We start from the raw sequence: 10371 nt of genomic DNA, 5'->3' as shown, positions 1-10371 counted from the left end.
TATATTCTCATGTTGTCTTAATCCTGTGTTGTCATTGATTTTTATTAATGTAATTAGTTGTTTTATTATTTCATACTATTTTAACTATTTTAATAAGGTTGTTTCGCATTTTTGTTAGCAAAGATTTGTATTTTTCCACTTTTTATAGTTGTCTGCATTTCTGAACATATAAGCTGTGAATCTTCTTTGACCACTCACTATTAGAATTTGAATACTGACTTATATTTCCATTAAATCTACATATATTTTTGGTAAATTTTCAACACTTGTATAGCAAGTTGTGATTCGTTTCTTTAATGTACTTTTAAAATTTATGTAGAATCCTTTTTGATGTACAGTTTTGTGAGATTTGACAAATACACCGAGTATTTGTCAATCATGATGAGGATATAGAACAGTTTTTACTCCCCCAAATTCGTTTGTGCTACCCCTTTATATCCCCACATCCCCTCACCCCCATCCTTAACCTCTGATAATCATTATTTGCTTTCTGACTGTATAGTTTTGCCTTTTCCAGTATGTCATCTAAAAGGAATGCTACAGTATGTAACCTTTTGAGTCTGGCTTTCAGTTACCATAATGCATTTGAAATTCATCTATTTTGTTCATCAACAGTTTATTTTTTGTTACTGAGTAGTATTCCATTGTATGGATGTACCTGAGTTTGTTTATTCACTCACCCATTGAAGGATATTTGGCATGTTTCCAGTCTGGGGCAGTTATGAGTAATTACATTTCATTATGAATTATGAAAAAATGAGAAATGTATGCTATAAATATTTGCATACAAATTTTTATGTGAACATAAGTTTTTGTTTCTTGGATAAATTCTTAGGAGTGGAATGACTGGGTCCTACAGTTGGTATATATTTAACTTATAAGAAACTACCAAACTGTTTTTGAAAATGGTTGTGCCATTTTGCATCGCTATTGCTATGTAGGAGTTCCAGTTGCTCTAAATTCCCTGATTCTTTTGCTTTCCTTTTTATTGTGTACATTTAAAGGCATTTTAAACACCTATTTCTCATGATACCCATTAAAAAAATCCATAAATGAATGTGCTCTAAAATATATTGATCTGTTTTTCTCTAGTGATATTAAGGATCCCTTTATTTTTTCTTTTCTCGTTGTTTTTCTGTTTGTTTTTAGGCCACACGGTGCTGCTTGCAGGATCTTAGTTCCCCCACCAGGGATCAAACCCATGCCCCCTGCAATGGAAGCGAGAGTCCTAACCCCTAGACCGCCAGGGAATTCCCTAAAGATTCTTTTTTTTTTTAAATTTATTTATTTTTGGCCGCGTTGGGTCTTTGTTGCTGCGCACGGGCTTTCTCTAGTTGCCGCCAGTGGGGGCTACTCTTCGTTGCAGTGCATGGGCTTCATTTTTTTTTTTTTAATCATGATATTGCTTATATGTGGAATCTAAAAAAAATGACACAAATGAACTTATACGCAAAACAGAAACAGACCCACAGACATAGAAAACAAACTTATGGTTACCAAAGGAGAAAGGAGGGGAGGGATAAATTATGAGCCTGGGATTAACACATAAAATATAAAATATAATATAGGTAACCAACAAGTACCTTCTGTATAGTACAGGGAACTATATTCAATATCTTGTAATAACTTATAAGGGAAAAGAATCTGAAAAAGAATATACATATATATAACTGAATCACTTTGCCATACACGTGAAACCAACACAACCCCGTAAATCAACCATACCCCAATTAAAAAAAAAGAGATAGAATATTCCAGTACCCTTTTTGTACCTTGTCCCCGTCACTCCCCTCACAAGGTAACTACTATTCTCATATTTATCCCCATCAACTTGTTTGGCTGATTTTTGAACTTTATATAAATGAAATCATGCAGCACACTCATGATTGTACTGTTGATGGACATTTAGATATTTCTAGTTTGGGTCCATTATGAATCATATTAGTATAAATATTCTTCCTTGTCTCAGCCTTTAGGTTTTACTTGCCATAAAAGCTTTCTTTAAACTCCTGGCCTTAGTGATGTGGTTACCAACCTCCCTGCAGCCCTGCCCCTACCATCCAACACAAACCCATAAGTCATCACTCTAATGCGCAGACTTCATACTGCGGTGGCTTCTCTTGTTGCAGAGCATGGGCTCTAGGCATGTGGGCTTCAGTAGTTGTGGCACACGGGCTTAGTTGCTCTGCGGCACGTGGTATCTTCCCGGACCAGGGCTCGAACCCGTGTCCCCAGCAGTGGTTAAGAATCTTCTGCACCACCAGGGAAGTCCCCTAAATATTCTTTTAATACTTACTTCTGCCCATATGAAATTTATTAATATACAGTATGCAGGATGGTGCCAAGCTGTTTCTTTTCCATACTGATATCCATGTACCTAACAAGATGCTTTGTGTGTTGCCCTACCTTTGCCCATTTCTCAAATGGCATTCTTTGGCTTGCTTCTCTCTACTCTCTTCCTGGGTGACTTTAAATATGTTCCTGTAGTTTCAACTGCCACTCAAGCAGAGCCTTCTGAGCTTCAGGCCAGGGGCATCTCCACCTACATGTCCCTTAGGCACCAGGATTTCAACACATTTCTTCAAACCCTCCTCCTCCCTTCCCTATGTTAAGCATATATGGTGGTACCATTTTTCCAGTTGCCCAGGACAGAAAGAGGGAAATTATTTGTGATTCCTGTCTCTTCCTAATTCCTCATATCCAAAAGGTCACTGGTTTTGTCAAAACATTGATCCATTTCTTCCCATTGTTTTATATCTTCTTGCTCAGACCCCTTTGAGCCCTTCTGTACAGTGACCTAGGGTGACCTTTCAACACACAAATCTGAACTAGTCAAGTCCTAAATACTCCAAATGGCTCATTAGCAGGGAGCACAACATCCTTCAAGATTTGATCTTTTTTTTTCTTTGGATAAACCTCTCAGCTACCTCTCCTTTACCTGACTAATGTCTAAATTCAGAAGACAGATTGCCAGATTTTGAATTCTGATTACCACTTATTGGTTTTTGATCTTAGACAAGTAACATAACCTCTACATATAAAGTTGTACTCAGGTTATACAACATAAGAAAATGAAAACATTTACATTACTGTGTTAGGAAGTTTGGCTCCTAAGCTTTTTAAAAGATAGAACACAAATGTTTTCTATGTTCTTTCTATGTTCTGTTTCTTCATCTGTTACATGGGAATTATAGTAACTGCCTCAAAGTTATTGTTATGAGGATTAAACATACATATATATCTCTATATATAGATATATATGAATTAATATATCTAAAAGTGCTTCAGACAATGCCAGCCATATAGTATGCACCACTTTAAAGTATTAGTTATTATTATTATTTAACTAATGGGGAAGTATTTCCTGTTTATCCTTGGTGCCCTTCAAATGAATTCTGAACAACCAGCACTTCCTCTTATAATAGAAATTGGCACAATGTACTGAAATTGCTTTTCTCATCTACACCCTAAGATGTCTAAAATATATTTCTTTGCCTGAAGCACTTTGGTTTCTAAGAACCCCCAGGGTTTACCCCTCTTTTGCTTTAGGGCCTTTTCAGTCTGCCTATCCCTGCCTCTTCAAATACCAGATATGACCATGGAGGCATTCTGGCGTTACGAATACAAATGTTAAATGGGAATCATACCATCACAGATGGATTTTTGTTGAGGAAATATTTTTTGCATGTACTCAAACCAGTTTAATTTCATGATCAGTTTCCTATACACACAGTACAGCAAAAACAATTTAAATTTTTCCCATTTTCATCTGACTGAAATTATTTCAGTAAGAAATAATTTCATTTTTTTTCTCTGTAAATTTTAAAGGAATTGATTAATAAATCAGTTTTTTGCACATATCAAATTCTTCCAATTACAGTTTTTGCCACTAAGTTCCTCAGGATCAAATTAAAATCTATATTTTATTTATGCAATTCTTCTATTTGGTCAAGAACTGTGGGCAGTTTTACTTCATTATATATTTCTATCAAGTCTAATTTTTCTAGGGTCAAATTTTGCAATTTTTAATCTTACAAGACGTAGTTCTTCAGTAAGTTTTCCTCTTTACAATGCAGTTATCATGCACAGGGTTACCCATTCTGGTTTTATTTCTACAATGGAAATTCATTTGCTGTGATTTGGATAAACAACTGTTTGAATTCACTTCTTAGCTAAAAATTGTAATTCCTCTCATCAATTCTCCAGGACCATCCTTGAGGTCAAAATATCTCACCTCATTTCCTTTCCCCTCAACTCTCTTCACATCATTCATTCCTGCTTACTCCTCAGATGCCAGCTCAAGCAGCACTGGCTCGAGGAAGCCTCTCCTGATCTCTAAGACTAGATCAAGTTTCCCTCTTTTTGCTTAGATAGTACATTTTATTTTTCTTTCATCACAGTTTATGGGTGAAGATTTTTAAAAAATTTTTTAAAAATTAATTTTTTGGCTGCGTTGGGTCTTCGTTGCTGCACGCAGGCTTTCTCTAGTTGCGGAGAGTGGGGGCTTCTCTTTGTTGCGGTGCGTGGGCTTTTCATTGCGGTGACTTCTCATTGGGGAGCACAGGCTCTAGGCATGCGAGCGGTAGCTGTGGCGCACAGGCTCAGTAGTTGTGGCTCGCGGGCTCTAGAGCAGAGGCTCAGTAGTTGTGGCACACAGGCTTAGTTGCTCCGCGGCATGTGGATCTTCCCAGACCAGGGCTCGAACCCGTGTCCCCTGCACTGGCAGGCGGATTCTTAACCACTGTGCCACCAGGGAAGTCCCTCATCACAGTTCATAAATATGAGTACTTATTATCTCCCTCACTAAACTCTGATCCCTGAAGGCAGGGACTTTTTCTTACCACTGGATCCCTGGCACATAAAAGGCACTCAAATTTATTGAAAGAATGATGAAAAGGAAAATAATACCTTTTATCCCCAGTGCTCATATAGTGCCTGACCAATCCTAGGCACTCATTAAAAGCTGTCTGCATTTTCCCCTTATTGTTTATTTCTGGTTTGTTATGGTCTGACAATGATGAATTTTTTTTCAATACTAACTTTGAAATTGACTTCTTAATGCTACATATTTTTAAGCTTTTAAGAGCCATGCTACTCCAATAATTTCCTCTTCCTTCTCTCAGGGCAGCCATACTGTACAACTCTGGCAGGATACACTGTACTCAATGGAGCAGGGAGTTGTTTGATGCAGCACTGATGCATCCTCACTTCCCTCTGTGAAAGGAAAAGCATTCAGCTATTTCCTAAAGTTAATTACAACAGCAGTTCTAAACCCTAAGCTATAAATCAAAAACACCTGGGATACTTTCACAACAGAAATGCTTGGGCCCCACCCGAAAATTATTGAGTCATAAAGTACCAAAACTCCCCAGGTAACTGCAGAGCTAGTGTTGGGAAACACTGGGGTGGGAGCACAGGATGAATGTAGGAGAATTGGTTAGAAATTAATCTAGATAGGCAGGTTAGTGTATTCAACACTTAGGAATTGGAATTTAACTTTACATCAGTGAGGAGGGTTTTAAGAGGGTAATGAAATAATCAGATCTAGGAGAAAGGTTAACTTGGCACCAGTGTGGCAGGGTTTAGAGCCTGAGCTGGGGAGGCCAGGGGAAGAAGCTACAATGAGCCCAAGAATAGACTGCGAGGACTTGAACTAGGGTGGCTGCAGTGCAAACACAGAAGAAGGGACTAGGAAAGGACTCACAAGACATTTGACAGAATTCGCTAAGTGGAATGTGTAGGGTGATTAAAGAGGGAGAAGTTATAGACCACTCCCAGATTTCCAGGGTAAGCAACTGGATGCAGTTTGATGCCATTAACCAGAGAATACAAGTGTAAGGATAGAATGGAGCAGGTAGATGAAACAAATTCCGTTTCCAGCTATGATGAAACAGACGTTCCTTGTGTAAACCATTTAGGTGGAGCTAGAATACCAAGAAATTGGAAATTAAGATCTAGAATTCAGAAGAGAGGTTGAGGCTGAAGTTTTAGGTTTGGGAGTCAACAGGGTATTTGGTAACAATTGAGGCTATTGGAATGGATGAAACTGAACAGAGAACTGTCTATGTAGAGTCAGAAGTGCTTAGCACAGAATTAAAGATAAATCAGGCTTTCTCATTAAACTTACTTAACCACATAATTTTATTTATTTTATTTTTTAATATTTATATTTATTTGGCTGCACTGCATCTTAGCTGCAGCATGTGGGATCTTCATTACCGCGTGCAGGATCTTTTTAGTTGCTGCATACGGGATCTTTTAGTTGCGGCATGCGGGATCTAGTTCCCTGACCAGGGATCAAACCCGGGCCCCCTGCATTGCGAGCATGGAGTCTTAACCACTAGACCACCAGGGAAGTCCCCTTAATTTTAATAAAGCTCAGCAGACCACCATTAAAAATATGCAGATGTCAACGTGAAGAGTAGATGATAATATAAAAAAATTATCTGCAACCTGTATGATAATTTTAAGTATTACTACTGTTATCTCTGAACTTACTTAGAACACAACAACCTGTTAGCTTGGAAAGACTAATTTCTAAGCTTATTAAATAGCAGATTAATCAAGTTAGCTCCTAATATGATACCTGTGCTCCCCTAAATAAAACAACCAGATATTTGGTGATCTACTTCCTACAATATAAAGGCAATATAAATACATCATTGAGCCAGCTCATAAAAATACAACATGTTCTTAACAAATGCAACTAGTAATATTCAGAGATTGTCACTTAGTTTATGTGTCCATGTATGTTTGTGCTTATGTGCCAGGCAGTTCTGTGTAATTTACTTAACTTTAATAATACAAGTTCATCATTAGGTCTGGAATTATTTCAACAGAAAATTAAGTAAAACTTAAGAAAAAATTCCCAGGCCCTGCTATTTCCAAGAGTGAATGAACTTGTCTAGAACTTGTCCCTGAAATCCTTGTTTTTAAGAGGCACTCAGGTAATTATGATGCAGGGGGTTCAAGAACTATAATACTTTGAGAAATACTAGCTTATACCAAATAAACATTTTAACTAAGTCTTTTAAAAACATGTTGAGAAATGTTCAGAGATTACAAAAAAAAATTTAAGTAACAGTGTTACATATGCTTTAAGTAGAAAACACATTTTCTTTATTCAAATCATGTGACTTTCTGTACATTTTGAAATGACACACGAAGTCATAGCAAAGCTATATTTTAATTTCATCGTATTCCACTCTAAATTCTGTACCATTTACCAAAAATAACTTTTTATAAAGCTTACTGTTTTGTCTAATATCATACAGACTATCAATCTACACATTTTTGTGTGTTTCTCCTAAAAATTAGATTACCTTATTAGGATATTATATAAAACTAATTGGTATATTACACACCAAACATAAGTACAGATTCTGTACAATGTAATAGTATACATATATATTACAAGAGACTAAATGCCTTGTTAAAAGTAATAGTTTAAGAAATCTTTCATGGAAAAAATCTATATCACAAAATGTGGTGGCTTAAGTATCAGTTGCTTTCCTCTCATGAATTTCTTTCGGTGGGCATTAACTGTCCATTTAGCTTCATTAGTAGTTTTACCACAAGGCCGGCCTACAAAGTAAAATACGTTGACAATAAATTTGAAACATGTAAGAATGTGTAAATGACATACATGGCAGTGGACAGACAGTTCTCTGTGTATTTGAAAATGAACTTTTCATTGTTATAAGACTGCAATAAATTATTCAGATAAGTTTCTGGCTTTGCTTAGGAAAGGCCTGCCTTTTTACCTTGGTCTTAAATATGTTAACTTCATGTTAGAGGTTTTCCTTAAAGTAAAATGGACTGTCATTTTTTAAAAAAGAAATAACTTTATTAATACAGTAGAGTTTATTACTAGAAGTCCAGAATAACTGATTAGGTACTTACCTGTTTTGTATGTACTATAAAGCTCATTTTATATTCCATACTATGGATCTGAAAACATGTATCAGCATCTCCCAACTGCCACATAAAACAACCATACTTAAGACTGATGAGTAAAGCCTGCAACATAATTAGAAATCATTATATTGAAATATTTATTAAAAACAACACCTATCTTCTCTTACTATCTACACCTATCTAGACAGGTCTAAACACAGTGGTTTTGACAGTTAGAATAAAACTTGTTCGAAGTGCCCACACTAACTTCACACGGCCTGCAGTACAGAGCCACATATATGGTAGACTCTTAGAAGACTGCCTTGAGCAATGATATTCTTCTTATCAGAATGACAAATTTTTTTTTTTTTTTTTTTTGCGGTACGCGGGCCTCTCACTGTTGTAGCCTCTCCCGCTGCGGAGCACAGGCTCCAGACGCGCAGCCTCAGCAGCCATGGCTCACGGGCCCAGCCGCTCTGCGGCATGTGAGATCTTCCTGGACCGGGGCACAAACCAGCGTCCCCTGCATCGGCAGGCGGGCTCTCAACCACCGCGCCACCAGGGAAGCCCAACAAAATTATTTAAAGATGCCCATTCTGTGCTATGTATTTGTATATGTGTACACAGAAAGAAGTATTATTCAGCCATGAGAAATAAGGAAATCCTATCATTTGCAACAACATGGATGGAACTGGAGGGCATTATGCTAAGTGAAATAAGCCAAAGAAAGACAAATACCATAGGATACCACTTATATGTGGAATCTAAAACAGCCAAACTCACAGAAACAGGAAGTAGAATGGTGGTTACCAGGGGCTGGTGGGTGGTGGAAATTAAGGAGATGTTGGTCAAAGTAGTACAAACTTTCAGTTATAAGTTCTGGGGATCTAATGTGGGGCATGATGATTATAGTTAGAAATACTATACAATATGCTTGAAAGTTGCTAAGAGAGTAGATCTTAAATGTTCTCACCAGAAAAAAGAAACTGTAATTATGCAATGTGATAGAGGTGTTGGCTAATGCTATTGGGGTAACCATTTTGAAACAGGTAAGTGTATCAAATCAACATATTGTACACCTTATGTGTACATAAAAAAAAAAGATGCCCATTCTATCAGTGGCTTTCAAGAAAATTAAGTGTACTGCAAGTTTTTACTTTCTGCATCTTAAAAACAATTCCTTTTACTATTGATATATTCAGTACCTTTTGAATATTCATATAGTACTTTCAGATCTGAAATTTATGTAATAGGGTAACATGTCGATTTAGGCAATTTCATATCACTGAAAATAAGTACGCTGATATATTTATTGTACATATAAGCATTATTTAAAAGATTAATAATATATCCTTCATATATTCAACAGAACTATTTAAAACCAATTACAGTACCCTATTCCTACATGTTGTAACATAATGGTATATTTAAATAGGAATCCAATATATTCTTTGGATTATTTAAAAAACAATTATCTTCTAGTAGTAACTTACATTTTCTTACCCTAAAAATATATTCTTTGGATACACATATACAAAGAAAGTGTTCATGCCATCCTTTAAAATAAGTATGTTGAGAAACATTACCTCTCTATGACTAGCAGTTCTTAACATAATGATTGTAAATAATAAACTAAGGATATTCCAGAAAGGTAATGGTTTAGGGCATTCTGAAAGGTTCTGTAAGTGAAATGTAATATAATTAATTTACATGAGTGTATACCACTTATAATGGGAAAATAGTATCTTGCTTTAAAATAGCTATACTTATAAAATATAACTTATAGACAGGATCTACTAAAATAGCTATTTACCAAAGTACACAATGAAACACTGAGTCAAGATATCATAAAACTTTAAACTGTCTATCTTTTGGATCAGTGACTTGAAACTTCTTTAATCAAGAGACAGGAAACTGTCCATTTAATATGTCCTCAAAACAGTTTAATATACAGAAAAAAAATACATCTGTGATATAGCAACTCCTAGATTACGTGAAGGTCAAATGACCAACAAAAGCACTGAAGCCATAAGTTAAAAATAAAGGTTTTGTTTTTAAAGGACAGTGTGCAGGGAGAAAGGAATTCTTGAGAAATCCACAATAATGAAAACGGCTGAATGGAGTTGAAGAGCCCACATGGCTGTTTTGAGAGACCAGTCTGCTCCAGAAGGAAAAAGTAGCTCTCATTAGGAGGTAAAACCTACAAAGGGGAAGGTGCTTAGTGAAGGAAGTCAAAAAGTAAGAGAAATGACAGGGATAGTTGAGAGCAGAAAAGGGAAACCATGTAAGTCAGAAGTAGACATAGCCAACCAGGACACACAGGAGAAATAGTGATGTTGACAAGTGACCATGAACAATGGCACTAAATGGGTATTTAAAGAACCAGTTTTATTTCAGAAGGGCATTATGGTCTACATAAATTGACATCAGCAAAGGGTAATCTATTGCCTGGATGTAGCAGTGGTATTAAGGCTG

The 10371-nt window shown here is 36.3% G+C and overlaps 1 protein-coding gene across 3 annotated transcripts in view; it reads right to left on the bottom strand.

The window, feature by feature from the left end:
- Positions 1-1126: 1126 nt before the first annotated feature.
- Positions 1127-10371, bottom strand: part of KRIT1 (KRIT1 ankyrin repeat containing) — a 42948-nt gene continuing 33703 nt past the window's right edge. For 2 of the 3 annotated variants that reach the window (XM_082846775.1, XM_082846774.1), the window contains exons 16-17: positions 7903-8019; positions 7110-7584 (exon numbers count right to left, since the gene is read on the bottom strand). In XM_082846775.1, the coding sequence (XP_082702901.1) occupies positions 7516-7584; positions 7903-8019 (186 nt within the window). In that variant the 3' untranslated portion in view covers positions 7110-7515. Of the gene's footprint in view, positions 1420-7109; positions 7585-7902; positions 8020-10371 lie in introns of those variants that run through there. The other variant, XM_082846776.1, reaches the window with a different exon arrangement.

Source organism: Leucopleurus acutus (assembly GCF_964270905.1).
Source record: "Leucopleurus acutus genome assembly, chromosome: 9".
Classification (NCBI taxonomy): Eukaryota; Metazoa; Chordata; class Mammalia; order Artiodactyla; family Delphinidae; genus Leucopleurus; species Leucopleurus acutus.
The sequence above is the reverse complement of the archived record's forward strand: the minus strand, read 5'-3'. Positions and strand labels throughout refer to the sequence as shown.